Below are 17,230 nucleotides of genomic sequence, written 5' to 3' on the forward strand. Positions count from 1 at the left end.
TTTCGCGATATATCTTAAAGTAGATTTTTTGGCGAAGAAAAAATTGATTTCAAAATTTGTGCCCCTTTCAAAACAAAAAAAAATATTAATTTTGTAATTTTTTTATATATATTCATTACAGTATACAAAAAAATTAATCAGAACAATCAGTATTTGTTTCATATTACATTACTTCGTACAAGGAGAAACTAAATAAAAAAATATGAAATAATATAAATATATATACAACGTGACTTAAAAATCAAATATTTTGGGGTCTATAAATTCTTTAATTCACATGTGTCTGAACAGCCAAATGCAAGATGTCAAACAAGTTCGTACAATTTTCGATCATCACAAATGATACCATCAAAACTCATGTGAACAATACATTTGCTGCGAAACGAATCGAACTTCGTACGTTTACAATAAATGAATTCATGAATCATGACAACATACAGTCGTTGAAACCTGTTGTTCAGGGTGCATCCTTTCTTATTAACGGATTAAAAATGCGATTTCACCAGACAGCAACAAGAGTACATAAAAGAGAAGAACGCAATATTATGCAAGGATTTTACATATTAGTAGACGACGATTGTTGCTCACTCGCTCGCTTGCTTGTTCAAGATCATCACATTCCTCTTCGCGGCGCGCTCGGCACCAATAATTGTAACGCGGTCATTGCATCGGGAAATAATGAATGATAATTCACTACCGGCACATAAGCTGCGGTTATAACGCGGCCGGCAAACCATCGACCATGCAGCGAGTTCACAGCCGCCACGGCAGTCGCGATTGACGGGCACTTTACGTAAACATTGCCTTGTGGTGATGCTTGGTCCACATATACGTGCAGAACGCCACCGTGCTTGTTACATTCCTCAATCACATCATCGCGGATCTCTTTTGCCCAGTTAGGATTCGTCTCACTAGAAACAATAATGTTACAAATTACAATTTCTGATTTATTTCAATTATAACTGTAAGAAAATTTTTTTAAAGTTAGGAACAATATTTTTTAATTAAGATTTAAATTAAAAAATCTTTAAAAGTCAAGGATATCTTGCGGAATGTGATTTATTATATATTACAATTGATTAAATGACTTTTTAATTTAAATATTATTAGAGCTTATATAATTAAATTGTTTAATTAATAAGATTAATATGTGATGATTAATAGAGATGTACGAATTATTTGAATATGAATCGAATCGAATCAGATTCGATTCGGATTTGAATCGCTGCGATTCAAATCCAAATTGTCCGAAAATTTCAAATTTAAAAGAATCGAATACAAATCACATGTATTAAAATCATATATATCGCTAATAACTAAAACAGAATACCCATATTATTGAAGTAAAAGGTATTATTAAGTCTATTTTTCATAGATATTGAAGGTATCACGAGACACTGAAAAGCAGTGTCAGCATAATTAGTTTTAATTTGATGCTTAGTATGACGCTGAAAATTGGATTTATTCGAACATTAAGAATCAATTTAAATCACGTAATCAGCAACTTACGAAATGATATTTATAATAATTGTTCATTAATTTTTAATTCCAATGATTAGATTTAATTCGATTCGATCCATATAAATTTTTTTCGATTCGATTCAAACTGTGGATTCAAATAAAGAAATGAAATTCGATTAAATTCATAAAAAAATTTTAAGTCTTACATCTGTAATAATTAGACTATTGCTTTAAAAGATGTTTTTACAATAAGTTTATCATGTTATCATTTTGTTTTGCATATCACTGCTTGTATATATGCTATGAATTATGATAACATTTTTTATTTAGCATATATATTCCCCCTAGTGAAAGTATGATATACGTAACACTAGGTCTACAAATATGCAATGTACAAAGAAAATATTTATTTGATATAAGGAAATATGTGACTTACTTTTGCGGATCGAACATGTTGGATAACATGAAACACTGTGTCGCAATGGGAGGCGCGGCTTGAGGTGGTGGTTGCGGCTGCGCCATTACTGGTGCCATATTTAAAGCGTTTGCTGCAGCGGGAGGAATTTCCAGACCGGTACCTTCCGCCAATTTGAACATCAGTTGTAATCTGCAAAAATAATATTATTCACATTTTTTAATGAAACGTGATCTTAATTCGCATATTTATTTTTTCCTTTAAATTTTTCTTGTTATTTACGTACCTTCCAGTTGCTCCGAGGTCAATTCCACTACGATCTAACTCATCAGTATCAAGTAGAGAAGGTCCTTGAATCAGATCAGTTCGTTCCGTTACATTCCCAACTTTCATAGGTCTACCAGCGAGCTCGAATCCATTTAGTTGTTCCAATGCTTTTTTTGCGTCGTCTGCATTTCTGAACTAAAAAAAATAATAATCTTGAGTTTCATGTAAATATAACGATCTTAAAGATGTCAACTAGTTATAATCACTTAATTCAATTATATAAATAAATATCTTGATACAATATATTTAATAAGAAACATTTGTGTATAATGCTATAAAAGCTTACAGTCAAGAAACCGTAACCCTTGCTGCGCCCTGTTTCAGGATCCATAATCAACTGTATGTTGTCAATCTTTCCAAATGGTTCGAAGATCCCACGAAGCATATCTTCTGTGATATTAAAATGCAAGGATCCTACATATAATCGCATGGGTCCTGTTTGTCCCTTAGGCATTAGGTTTGGCATTGAATTACCCATACGATTCTTCTCAGCCTGTGTATGCTGTACTACAATAGGCACTCCAAGAAGCTTTTGACCAGACAAACCAAGAGCCTATAAAGTAATAAAATTAAGGAAATATATTCAGTATAAAACAATATTTTTCTAAATAAGAAAAATCTTCAGGAAACGTTGTTATCTCCAATTATATAACAATTAATATACTCACAAGTGTCACACTTTCTGGATCTTTGAATTCCACATAGGCAATACCTTTGAATCTTCGAGTTTTGTTGCATGTGATAAGTCTGACATCTTGTACCTTGCCAACGCTTGAAAAGAATTCTTCTAAATCACGCGCACGAATTCGTTGACTTAACTGCATACAAAAGACAGTCCGAGCATCTCGTTCCTCTGGTGTCAATTCATCGTTTCTAAAGGCAAATGTTATAATCAGTAAATATTAAAAAGACAGAGTACATTAAAAATTTTTTTAATTCTAATTTCTACGTTTGATATTGTTGTACATTAATTTTTGTTACTAAATGCAATAATAACAAGCAGTAATAACAAATCCAAATTTAATATTCATATTGATCTAGCATAAATATATCCCCCAAAATCACAGATTGCAATTCCATGACTGGGTCTAGTCAATTATGCATTTTAAAAGGTATATGACTATACGTAAGAAAATAAAAATAAATATCTTATATTGCTTAATTCCTAAGCGATTACATAAATTTTATAGAGTTTTCTCTTGGCTGCACTATCGCCTACCAGTGCAACATTCAGACAGTGTAACATGTTTTCTTGGCTGGTAATAGGCAAATTCATTCAGTGTAACGTGGCTAAAGTGTAGTGCAAATTTTATGCACGAAGTAGGGTTTTGCTACACAATCTCAAAGAGACGGTGTAAAGCCAGTGTAACATTAAAAATTTGAAAATGGAAGTCAACCAGCAGAATTAAACACGATAGCATGAAGTACACCATAGTATGTGTTCACTTGTGTAGTGCAGCATTGATGCAGCACTTACGTGCAACTGGTATAGTTGCGAAGTTATACTCAGTGTATCCCAAGAGAAAACGCTATTAATATACAACTTATGATTAATATCTCCCATTGATTCAAATTAAATTTTTATTTTTATATTTCACTCTAGAATTATACTATAATCACAAAAAAATTTACTTTTATATTTAATTATTCTGCTGTTTTTACATTTATTATATGAAACAAATCTAAAATTTATATAAATGTATATAGTTTTTGTTGTAAAAAAATTACGTAAAAAATTAATTAATATTTAAGTAAAATTAAACATTTTAATTTTATTAATTTTATATGAAAGAATAGCAGTCTCATAGAATAAATTAACATTTTGATACATAGCAGTAACACTCTTCATTTAATTTCGACGTCACAAAAAATAAAAAATCTAATTAGATTTTACTACTAGAATCTACTATTTAGATTAGTATGAAAGTCTTACAAATATAGTAGATACTTACATTCCTAATGGGCTGTGACCTTTACCAAATGGCGGTCGGGCTCTAGGTAAGGTTAGCGGTGTCAGCGATCTCTTCCTCCTTCTGTCTCTATCCCGATCTCTGTCTCGCCTGTCCCTGTCCCGATCGCTGTCACGATCCCTTTCCCGATCCCGTCTTTCGCGCGATCTGGATCTGCGCCGACGGTCACGATCGCGATCGCGATCTCTGTCCCGATCGCGATCCCGGTCTCTGTCTCTCTCGCGATCCCGTCGATCTTTGTCTCGGCGATCGCGATCTCTGGATCGTGAACGTGAACGCGAACGATGTTTGCTCTTCCTACGAAAGAAAAATACTTCAATTAAAAAGGTTCACTCGAAATAAAATGAATTGAATATTCCTTTAAATAATCAAGGTGAACTTTTTAAGTATCAAGATGTGGAAATCAAGGTGAACTTTTTAAGTATCAAGATGTGGAAATCAAGGTAATCACGCGTATATGAAATCGCTATTTCATATATATTTTTACATATATATTTTTACATATGTAGTATATTAAAGATGTTTTGAAGATATTTTAATTTTTAAATGTACTCAGCTTGTATTAAACGAAAAGGAATGTTTCCATTTCAAAGCTAAAACATTTAAGACTCAAAAAAAAAAGAAAGAAAAGAAAAAAAGGAAAAAAAAGAAAAAAAAGAAAAAACCCCATTAAAATTGTAAAATTATCAAGATCGAAGACTTAAATTATTCTATTGGAAATCCCTACATATACAAAATTCTAATCTTTAATGAACTCTAACATCTGTATCGATATTTTATAATCATTGTAGAAGTATATTATTATATGTATGGGATCATTAAATGCTTCGGTCAAAGAAAAAAAATATAACATTTTTTTAATAAGTAATTTAAATAAATATATGTAATGGTAAAACACAACATGAGTACACTGAGATGCTGGAAAATGCATTCTTAATTCTACAGCATTCGATTCAGTTGTAAAAAGAAAATTACATTATCGAATTTTTTTATTATTTTTTAATATCGAGTTTTCTATAACTCGATTATTAAGACAGCATAATGCAACTTCGTAATTTTATACGATTTTATTATACGATTTTCATCTTTTTTTATTTAGAGTTATAAGGATACATATCGATTTCGCGAAAGGAGAATCTGTAGTACAGATATTCTTCCTATATACTTACCATCATCGGGTTTAACCTTTGGAATTATGAAATTAACCGGCATTTACTAATTGTATGGGGTCTATAACAAAGAGAATAAATCTTCAGATGGGTCTGTTAAGCAAGTGTCTAATACTGCTTCAATTATGGCGTAAAGATATGAAGGCGTTGCGGGAAATAACGATATAGCCTTTTTTTATTTTCTAATTTGAATCGACAGTGTACTGACGGTGTATCAGGATTAACGACATAATATTCAAATAATAGTCACAATAAACTTTTCGAAAATTTTAACAACCTATGCAGTCGTAACAATTATTTCGCGTTGCAAGTACACGCAGAAAAATATAAAAAAAATTGAGCGAAATAATTTTTCACAGCCCAAATTTTTTCGTTCCTTATTCAAGTAAATTTTCAAATAAATTAGAAAACTGAGAAGTTCTTTTATTCATAATTAACATTATTCTATTATCATTGACCCTTTATTACTAACGCGTCATATAGTCAACGCTATGATTCAGATGTACTGATTCATAAAAAAAAATCGTTCATTTTGAAAGTGATCCAAGTCTCAAAACAGAGAGAAAAAAATAAAATAGCAAGTCGACATCTTTTAACAAGATCTCCAAATAAGCTTTAATGCAGAATTACCTAGTTCTTTCTTAATTTTAAAGTTAGATACAAGGATCGTGCAATTAAATCCTCATCTACAGTCTCCACTTAATTTTTAATATAGCCAAGTAATGCAAGAAAAGTTTCTACTCACCCAGATGATTTGCGACTAGACCCATTCTCCTTGGAGGACTTGTCTTTGGAAGAGGAGTCCTGCTCCTACGAACAGCAAACAGTTGAATGCCATGCCAGCCAGCCGATGTGGCAGGGACGCGCGAACAAGGGGACAAAAAGCAAATCGTAAAACGTTAGTAAATTTCATAATGACAGTTTTTTCACTATAAATATGTATAAATATAATAATAACATTATATATATCTTTATATTTTCTCATTTATATTTATTGTTTTCTTGTCAAATGTCAAATTTAACGAGAATTACGAATTAATGTTTTCTTTTTCGTATCGCCTGTCAGTACTATGGTAGCAACCTTCCCTTGCTGCGGAAAAGCAATGCTTTTTTTTATGCTGGATGACAGAGACAGACGTCGGCGTCAATTCTCGTGCTCTTTCTCATCTTTTCTGTTCATTTTATTTCCAGAATTCTATGGGTCTCCGAGAGCGCTGAGGGAGGGGAAGGTACAAGAAGAGAAGAGAAAGCGAGCGTAAGAGAGAGAGAGAGAGAGAGAGAGAGAGAGAGAGAGAGCGTGTAAAAAAGAGAAAGAGAGAGAGAAAGACAGACGGGGCGAGCATAGCGATGCGACACGGTCGCATGCACCTGGCTCAAACTTACCAATCGCTTTATCGGGTATTAGGAAAGCATTGCAATCTTGGGTTGAGCATGCCTTGGTGTTTAAACTACCAATGGCCAACCACACATCCTTTTTCTTCTGCAAAAGAGAGCCCTCATCAAAGACAGCACGATTTCAAAAAGGTTGTAAAGAGAGATGCGAGAGATGCGAGCGAGCACTCCTAATCGCTAGCCTACGATTACCAGCGCGTACTTGCCGATTAGGGAGTGTGTCTCTCGTTAATCAGGGATCGATTTTACACCGCCGTTCTTTTCCCCCCTTCCCCTTCTTTTGATATGAACAAAAGATTGACCCGCATAAATCCGCGATCCGGCTGAGTCCAGAAAATGTTTCTTTCATTTTTGTAATAAATGTAATTCAAGGACAATTACATACAGAATATAATACATAACAGAATATAAGCAACGGATATTTTTTTCTTTTACAATCCCGACAATGATTCATTTAAAATTTTAATTTTATTTATAATACAAAGGCTGCGTTCGGGGACTCTTTGTATTCGGCTATTAGCGTTATTTGGATCATTTTATCTCCATCGTTCATTGAATATAAAACAAGGATAGAATGACATGTAATGTTAATAACATTTCCCTGAACACACACGAAGTATTCTGATGGAGAACATAAGCAAATTCTTGAAACATTTTCTTAAATTAATTTAAATATTTTATTTTGTAAGCCAATTTATTATACTTTTACGTGATCATTTGCAAACTCGAAACATAAAACAGGATGTTTACAAAGTTCCTATCCGATTTCTAAAAGACAAACCGATTTTATAAAAAATGACACATAGATACATAATATCATTACATAAAAACTTTTAATACATTGTTATCAAATTACTGCACATTAAATATTTATCATTTGTTTATACATATTGTATTGTAAAAAATTGAAATTTTCTACGTGTAGACATAGATATATAACTCATATATCCAAGCTACTTCAGAAAGATTCAGAACTGATTAATAAGATGGATACGCACTTTGTAAACAATTTGGGAACATTAAATAGAGATTTAATAGAGAATAATACGCTAAGAGCAAGGTAAGAATTTCGGAAGCCTGACGTGTCTTCTGTCGCACTGCAATTAAGTGTTGTAATACCTGATGATGTCACTACCTAGAAGGGAAATTGCTATCATTACAAATTGTACAAAAACAATAGGCAAGGTTTAGATATTTTGTAAAATGAGCTCGTTCATCATAAGTAAAATGTGTTTTCCTTAGCAAAACATCTGGCAACGATATTTTAATGTGACCGTATTTGCATTTTACAGCTTTGCAATAAAAACAAAGAAAATACTTTAGGTTTTGTACAAATGGAGAGAAGTCAAGCAATAAGTAACATAATAGTGAATTAGTGAAAATAAACGAAAGTAACATTGCAAATATTTTAAACTTATAAATCACAGCAAAGTTTACTCAACAAGCTCTACTTGTGTCTGATAATGTTTTAATTAAATGTTTAATCTTTACATAAGATAATTATGCAAAAATAAAATAAATAATTACAACAATTTATATTAAACATAAGAAATCAAAATATAATAAAGATATATAAGACCACTTGAATATAGAAAAAAAATTTCTTAAAACTATTTTCAAATATTATCCAAATATTATCAGTGTTATTAAACATGAAATATCCTTCTATTTCTTATATAACATGTTTTAAAGATAAGATAAATTTTATCTTTTTAAAACATTCCGTTATTCAAGGAGTATTATATTGCACCAAAAAATGCAAGAATAATTTCATTCATCCAATAAATGCAAGCATTTTACCAGATCAACTTTACATCGTTTATATCCATTTTTTACTCGCATGATATGCTTAAAACAGGAGTTCAATCACAAATTCATGAATCCTTATATATTCGAGATAGATTCTTAAACTCATAAGTACAAAATTCATGCCCAAGGACCAAAGATCCTTCGGTACATATGCTTTGGCAAATTTTCAATCACACACGCTTGCATTTATTCATTCATTTACACATTCATTCAACTTTTATTCGCGTAAGCTTATGGCGCAAAAATCTCTGGGGGATTCTTTCTTTTCTAACAGTACCGATGTTGTTACCACGTGCACAAACAGCATGAAGCTTCCCATGGATTACCACGAGTTATCATTATTACTGTCGGAATCGCCTCCATTCAACAGTGTACCGCCACGACAGCAACGCGTGTAATCTCCATTTTAATTTTATGAAACCTTATACCTTTGTAAGAAAAAAATATAAAAAAATATAAAAAAACGGAGTGACTAGAAAGAAGGAAAGAGACAGGAAAAAAAAGTAGAGAATGATGTTAGATGATTGCTGTTTCTTAATACCTCGTAGTTTCATGTGCAAGGAACTCGCTGGCGCACATCCTATGAGCGCGAGGGTACATGTAACGTACCATCTATAAGTACAGAAAACGGAGGTGTTGATCAATAGTTGGTATATCAGAGACAAGGGCGTACTTTGTCTACATATATATATATTTGTATATAAAACTATCCATATATCACACAGAGAAATAGAGAATATACATAAAATAATAGAGCGAGATAACGGGATGGAGGAGAGTGGTAAGTTCCCTTTCTCTCATAAGACAGCGAGTGCACATATTAGAAAAAAAAATAAAAAAAAGAGAGAAAAGGAGACACGTCTCGCTATCCAGTACTTACAATGCGAAGCACGAGCGTGAACGAGACGGAAACGGCGGCGATCCAGAGATCAAATGAGAGAAAGAGATAGAGAGAAAAAAAAAGGAAAATAAAAAAAATGAAATCAATATAAAGTTAACAGAAAAACAAGGCTTACCCCTTTCTTGTACGGCGCCTCCAGCATTGCCTCGACATCCAAATCCTCCGCCATTACGCGAGTCGGAGAGCTCTCTGAAACGCCACGCATTAGCAGACCACGAAGTTTCACGCTGCTTGCGGACAAGAGAAGAGAGATTACGGACGTGAATTACGGACGGTTCTTGGTACTGAGCTATCGGCTACAAGCTACAACGTACAGACGACAAGCACTTGAAATGAGAGCGAATTACGATCCAGATTAACACCGAAAGAATTGTTCGTTACACGACAACGACAGCGAGCGGAAGGTCCAAGACAAGATGGCCGATACCAGATATGATGGGCATTTCACTTCCGCTTTTAACGCCCTCACAGGAAGTGACGCTCATTGCTACGTAAATCGTTCAGTAGCCGTTTGTTCGGCCATCGACAAGATCAAATAGGCTTGAAGCTGTATTTCAAAATTCCATAGACATAAGCCGGTATTCAGGGCTAGTTTCATCAACACCAGTTACTTTATCCGCCGATTAACTTTGATAGTATTTGTTGATAGCATTACTAGGAAAACTGATGCACTGGCCTAGTTTTTATCGAGGATTTAAATCGGATCAGAGGATCGATTCTGTATCTTCAAACAAGATACAGAAAATTACAAAAATGAGCAAATTTACTAGATGTTGACCAATGAAATTATTAGTTGCTCACTTTTATAATTTTCCTCGGAATTCTGTAACTTGAAATGAGGTGAAAATTACAAAAGTGAACGAATTTATTAGAATACTGATTTTGAATTTCATTGGTTTGAATTTCAAACATCTAGTAAATTTGCTCACTTTGTAAACTTGTTTGAAGATACAGAATCGACTTCCTCGTTTCAAGATACAGAATCGATTCCCTGAATGTAAGAACCAACCAATTACAGTCAAGTATTCCCCTGTTACAGCCGAACGACAGGGGAATGCTCGATTATAGATTGGTTCTTACATTCTGATCCAGTTTAAATCCTCGGAAACTAGGCTAAAGAGAAAGAGGTTCAATTTGATAACGAACAGAAAAAGTGGAACTGAGTCGAATTGAGAGGGAATCCACTGAGGAATAAACTGCACTAGTGTCCCTAAAATACAGAGTCCGGCAATCTCCCTCAAAATGGACACATCTACGCGTTTCTATCGCATTTGCATTAAGTGCAAATATGCAAAAATGAAAGAGAGAAAAATGATCGTATTCCTAATCAGGCCTTATATTTTCTTTAGTTGCTCAGTAGCCAATGAAATAATTCGTAGATCTGAAGATAAATTTAAGGAATTCTTAAGTACAAGGTCTGACTATGAATACGGGCATAAGTCCGATAGAGGTTATAAATAGCATAAGTAAGTAAATAAAGCAAAATACTATAGTATTATAAAAAATACAAAATACCAAAATTGTACGGTAAGAAAAATACGCATAAAATGTATTCACGTTCTAACAAAAAATTAATGTTATAAATATAAAAAATAGAATAATAATATGGATAGTATTTATGAGTATAAAAGTACTATGACAATAATTCTCTATTTTTACAGGATATACAATGTCATACTGTTGCGTAATAAAACATTCCAATAAAATGTTCATGGAAGACAAGTAATATATTGCATTATCTTTTCAAAAATTGTGAAAAACTTGTGTAGTGATTCCGCCATTTTTAGAGGATTTTGATTTAATAAAAAGAAATCTACGAGATCGCTGGACTTTGTATTTTAGACACTAACCTACATATTTTGACGCCATTTGCAATATCAACCTTACCTCACTTACGTGATTCCTTTAAAAGTTGTTTGAATACAAAAGATTTATCTCACAATTACAAATATGTACAGATCGAAGAAACAACAAAAAATATGTAGCTCATACATACAACTGCATAAAGTATGAGGTTACTTCGTGTACAACAATTGGCACAGCTAACTTTCTAAACATGGCATCTAAATTATTCCAGTAGCGACAGTATTGCCGTTTTTACATATGTATTTTTTTATTACATTTTGATCTATTTTAGTATGTCATTACGAAATGCCTTAAATCTATTACATTTTCAGAACTTGATCCAATAAATCGTTTTAAGCAGAAATCATATATCAATTGTTCCTCTCGTTAAACAATTTCTAATTGCGTTACATTATATGATTTGGAAGCTCTTAATTTAGAGTGGAGATTATTACAGAATACAAAAAAAAATTGTTACATTTTGAAGAACTTGAATAATTTTGGGTAGAAGTAGGTTCAATAAAAATAGGAAATGAAATGGTTTTCCCAAAAAAAATTATTCAAATTTGCTATATTGTCTCTACTTCATAGTAATGCAATAATACAGAGCATATTTTTTTTAATCTTAATCTAATAAAAACTTAACTCAAAAATAGATTGCATATACAATCATGTTGTGCTCTTTTGCAAAAAAAATCTTAAACAATGTTATACATGGGAGCCTTCACAAGAATTATTGAAATTTTCAAGACATACTTTCATAAATAACAATGATTATTCATAAATGAAAATGATTATGATGAGATATTAAAATAGTTTTGTTTGTATACGTAATACAGACAATGACTGCATGTAATTAATATAATTTAAATCTTTATTTTAAGAGGCTACTGTCTGTTGCAATACATTAATCAGGTTTTTTTATTTTATTTTAAAAAGCTATTTTCAGTTGCAATCAATATTATATTATATCAATATTATATTATGATAAATTTATTAGTAAACGAGTATTAATATATGTGTGTGTGTGTGTGTGTGTGTGTGTGTGTATATACGTGTATGTATGTAATAAAAACTCTTTTTATAAGCTAAAGAAAAATTAAACTTTATAAAACAATATTATTAATTATATTAAAATGTAAATCAAATTATAAATAAAATACATATTTATATACAGATTGAAATATGTATGTACATATGTAAGTACATATTTAAATTAATAATAAGTATATATTTATACCTATTTTATTTCATGCTTTTTTTGTTTAATACATTTTTTAGTACATTTATGACTTTAGCACAGTATAGCACAACTCTTCTGATTTTATGTTGGCCAAAATGAAGTGCGTGAAATAAATAAGTTGCTCAGTAAGACCCTACGCACAATAATACAAATATAATATCTATTATCTACATATTACAGCCTGACCATTGCATATACTATACTATATATTACATTACAATACAATAGTATGACTTAAGCTTTAAACACAATACGAATAGCGGTAGCGATAGAAACGCGATTTCAACCTATCAGAAAGTGTACATTCCAGTGTATCTGATTTTTGATAGATTGAAATCATGTTATTCCTATCGCTATCGGTATTCCTTCACACTTGTGTTTAAGGCTTTATAGCTATAACTATATATGGATATGTCGCAGTACAATATATATTCCTAATTGGGAGTAAAGAATAAACGATTTTAGCTTATCAGAAATATATTCTGATGTATCCGATTTCTGATAAGTTAAAATCATTTTTTATTCCTAATTCCTTATTCTTTCTAATGTGCGCAAGGCTCAACGCTATCTAAACTTCTATCTCATTTCTTTCTTTTTCCGTTCTCTTTTTCAGGACCATTTAAATGTTCGAGTAGTTGAAATACGAATTAGAGAAAGAGATAGAAGAAAAGAAAATCATAATTAGTTTAGTTTAATTAGTTTAGTGCGAAGCTCTATGAGAAAGATTATATGTTAATAGAGTAATAGACATAAAATATGATACAATAATTATAGTAGACATAACATAAAATAAAATACAATACAGTCATTAGTAGCTTGCAAATAGTTGGCATCAGCAAAATTGTTGTTACAAAACTCATCAGCAACAAAATCGGAAAAGACAACAGTGCAATGAGAAGTGAACCATTAACTGAAATCACACACACAACACACATATCTGCAACATCAATTTTTCAGTCTCGCTTAAATACTGTGAATGATACGTATAATTGCTTTTGTTTTAACTAGAAAAATCTGCGTTCTATGTGGTGCAATTCTAATAATTTACTAAACGCAAACGATCTAGCAGGAAAATAAGCATCGCATATCGCAGTCGTTAATTAAAATATTTTTACAGTATAATATTTGTATCATACAACATTTATATAATTGTATATTTTTTTATTTTTGTATTTTTTTTTGTTTTACAATTATGAATCTATTTCTTTTAGTTTTATTACATTTAGATAATATATATAATATATATAATATATATAAATACACACACACACACACACACACACACACACACAATTTGATATACATGCAAATAACCTAGAGAGAGAGAGAGAGAAGAGAGAGAAAAAGAGCGAAAAAAGTAAAGAGTAACTGAGAAAGAATTTCAAAAAACTAAATTACTAGGGAACTTACATATTTCGCGCATGCGCACTCCATTTTGGCCAACACTAACATCAAAGGTGTCGACAAAGTTGCTCTACTGTATATACTGTGACCTATATACCCTAGTGTACTAGATGTTACATTTTGCCACCAGAGTAGTCAGTATGTTTTAAATTTTCGTCGCGTAACATTGAGTAGTGGATTCCCTCTCAATTCGGCTCAAGGGTGTTGTCCATGGTGGATGTCTCCGTTTCTGTCTATGAATATCGCGTCAGGGGAAAAGCCTGCCAATTATGAAACACTAAACATGGTATGATATTCATAGTCCGTTTTTATTTTAAAACTGTCTTAAATAATAATATAAGATGCTAATACAGTCCTCGAATTGACTTATGAAATCTTAAAATTGTACTTATAAGACAGTCTTAAATGCAAGAATCGACTATGAATACTGGTCTGTTTCGCGAGATAAAATTGACACTGAATCTTTTCTTGTATTAAACAAAAAAAGATTAAATATCAATTTTACGACGCGAAGCCAGTATTCATAGTATATCGATTCTTGTATTTAAGACTTAAGTACAATTTTAAGCTTTCATAAGTCAATCCGAGGACTGTGTTAGCATCTTAAGACATTATTTAAGATAGTTTTAAAATAAAAACGAACTATGGATATCACCCCATATTTAGCATTTCTCACAATTGGCAGCTTTAAGCTGATTCTACATTAGTTGCAAGCCGATCGTAAGTTTGTTGCGACAGCCAATCTGAAGCTTGCATTTTGAAATCAACGCTTCATATTGGTTGTCGCAAACAAACGTGCGATCGGTTTGTAACTAATATAGAATCAGCTTTATAAAGATGCATTTTCGCGAACTGCTCACTGGCTATTTTAGCGACAAAAAAGATCACGTGACGACTTTTATCACAAAATTATTAGAGTAACAATTTTACATGAAAAAGGACAAGAAGCGTTAAATTTGATATTTGAGCGACAGATTCAATATGTTTTTTTTTCATGTATTTGCGATATTAATACATTGAATTAAACAGTTATTAGATTATTTTGATTGCACATCGTACTCTCTATCTGAATCAGCAATAAAAAAAGAATAAATTAGATTATGTATATCGTAGTCAACGGTGGTCGATACAATATGTCAGCACTGTCAATAGCATTTAAACGTTTAACGCTTGTAGTTGAAACTGTTCAAACTATTAAATTTCAGTTACTGGATAACAAGTGACAAATCTGTCGCTTCAATTGCTTATTTTAACAGTACATGAAAATGTATCTTTATGCTCGTTTCCACCAATGTAGATTAACTTTAATCTCAGTTCAACTTACTCTTCGTCTTTTTCTAGTTCTAAAGATTAGAAAAAAACAAAGAGTAAGGCTGGAATCAGACCATGCATTGAAAAATGAGATTGAAGATTGAAAAATTGAAGTTTGACTAATCAGAACAAAAGGAGCCAAAAGGAGCCTTTTTTATCCTCATTGGTGAAATTTCAATCTTTAATCTTTAATCTTAATTTTCAATGCATAATGTGATTCCGGCTTAATTTGAGCCGAGATTAAAGTTAATGTTAAGTGTAGTTAGTGTATAGTCTATGTTGTTGGAAATGGGCATTAATCTCTTATCGACATTCAAAACAGAGACGAAGATTCAGGCCTGTATTCATAGTCGGTCTTATTTTTAAAAACTGTCTTAAGTATAGTCTTAAGATATCATGAACCAATCAGAGGGCCGTATTAGCGACTTAAGACATTACTTAAGATGGTTCTTAAAATAAGAACCAACTGTGAATACCGGCCTCAGAGAGAGACGCTTACAAATTGCACACACCATATTATTCCTTCTACTATGATCTTAAGCCTGTCCACGATGCTAAAAATCGGTTCGAGACTTCAGATGAAGAAAGAATTGACCAATGTGATAAAATTGTTCGAATGTGATTTGTTAATTTTTTTCTCTATCCGAGATCTCAGACCGATTTCTAGCATCGTGGACATCAGGCTTTAGACATTAATCTTACATAAGATGCGTTCGGCAATGTAAATCTGAGATGCGAGCTAGCAGATGGCAAGCTTGATTACGTGCTTTTCGAGCAATCCGAGTGCCAAGAATTAATTCCGAACTATAGAGCTGTAAACTATCTTTTAAGATTAGATTATAAAATGAAATTGTTTATTTTTATGAACAAATAAAAAATACCTTATTAATTGAAAATTTCTTTCGCTTTACCAGAAACTGATAATAATTTTATATACTAAAAATAGATCGTAAAGGGTGCCGTCTCACGTATACGGAATCGGAATGACGGATTTCTTATTAGAAAATTGAGTTCACTACAATTCCGTTCCGTAAGAAATTTCTCTACCCGTCCCATGAACGGAATGGAAACAGACGGAATATCGCTTCAATTGCAAGCTAATTTGCTTAATTTAATCGATATTTCGTTATTTTAATGCGATTAAAGTAGTAATGTGCATAATTTGTGCAATTATCTTAATATATCTTATAATTACTTTGAATAATCAAAAATACTGAATTATAACGCTGATTCTACAATGAGTCGGTAATCGGTAGTCCTAAGTCTTATCGATGTTGACTAGTCTTATCGAAGTTGACTAACAGCTAACTTGTACGACTAATACTCGTATTCATAGTCAGGCCTTATATTTAAGGCTTCCTTAAATTTATCTTAGATATTTTATGAATTATTTCATTAGTTGCTGAGCATCTAGAGATAAATGTAAGGAATCTTATTAAGTATAAGGTCTGACTGTGAATATGGTATAAGATTTTTGACTAGCGATTTATAGAATCAGTATAAGAGTGAGATATATTCTATTACCAAAATTCCATTGCGTTCCGGCTGCATGGGACGAGTAGAGAAAATTTTTACGGAACGGAATGGCATGTTCAGCTGAGTTGGTTGAATCTAAAAATTGAAACGAATATTCAGAAACTTTTTTTTTGTATCCCTCTACAACGATGGATGAAGAAATAGTATTATTACTAATGTTAAAATTATTGCGAAAGGCAAGAAATGTGCCAAGTTGACTATTCTGATATTTAAGAGTGTGGGGAAATTTCGCTTATAACGTTTTATTGCAAAAATATACAAGAAAATGAAAATTTTGGATACAGTCAATGTTTACACAAAGAATGAGGCGCAAGTGACAATTTAATCCTTAAAATGCAAACGACGATCGTGAGAAGTTCTTTAATTACTTCAGAATGACATCGGAATTATTTAAAGAATTGGCATTATAGTTGGACTATCTTTATATATATATATATATATATATAT

The 17,230-nt window shown here is 31.9% G+C and overlaps 1 protein-coding gene across 3 annotated transcripts; it reads right to left on the reverse strand.

Annotated features, from left to right (window-relative positions):
* Window positions 1-256: 256 nt before the first annotated feature.
* LOC108695068 (RNA-binding protein 39) lies at window positions 257-9,860 on the reverse strand. 3 transcript variants are annotated; one of them, XM_018204825.1, is made up of 9 exons: window positions 9,759-9,860; window positions 9,560-9,671; window positions 6,088-6,152; window positions 4,156-4,470; window positions 2,872-3,076; window positions 2,490-2,756; window positions 2,163-2,338; window positions 1,898-2,068; window positions 614-911 (listed from the first exon to the last, which is right to left on the reverse strand). In XM_018204825.1, exons 2-9 carry the CDS (start codon window positions 9,647-9,649, stop codon window positions 614-616), a joined length of 1,587 nt encoding a protein of 528 aa, XP_018060314.1. In that variant the 5' UTR covers window positions 9,650-9,671; window positions 9,759-9,860. The 3 variants fall into 3 exon arrangements, with proteins under 3 accessions (XP_018060322.1, XP_018060314.1, XP_018060306.1); XM_018204817.1 differs by having other exon boundaries at window positions 9,560-9,747; window positions 9,826-9,859; XM_018204833.1 differs by lacking the exon at window positions 9,759-9,860 and having other exon boundaries at window positions 257-911; window positions 9,560-9,649.
* Between the last annotated feature and the right edge of the window lie 7,370 nt (window positions 9,861-17,230).

Source organism: Atta colombica, unplaced genomic scaffold (assembly GCF_001594045.1).
Source record: "Atta colombica isolate Treedump-2 unplaced genomic scaffold, Acol1.0 scaffold1, whole genome shotgun sequence".
In the NCBI taxonomy this organism is placed as follows: Eukaryota; Metazoa; Arthropoda; class Insecta; order Hymenoptera; family Formicidae; genus Atta; species Atta colombica.

Bases quoted from the DNA above. Each gene is read 5' to 3' on its own strand.
- LOC108695068 (XM_018204833.1), bottom strand. From the start codon at position 9,649: ATGCGTGGCGTTTCAGAGAGCTCTCCGACTCGCGTAATGGCGGAGGAT. The intron at 3,077-4,155 runs GTAAGTATCTAC...ATTTGCCTTTAG, and splicing joins GGTCACAGCCCATTAGGAAT to AAACGATGAATTGACACCAG. The intron at 2,757-2,871 runs GTGAGTATATTA...ATTACTTTATAG, and splicing joins ATCCAGAAAGTGTGACACTT to GCTCTTGGTTTGTCTGGTCA.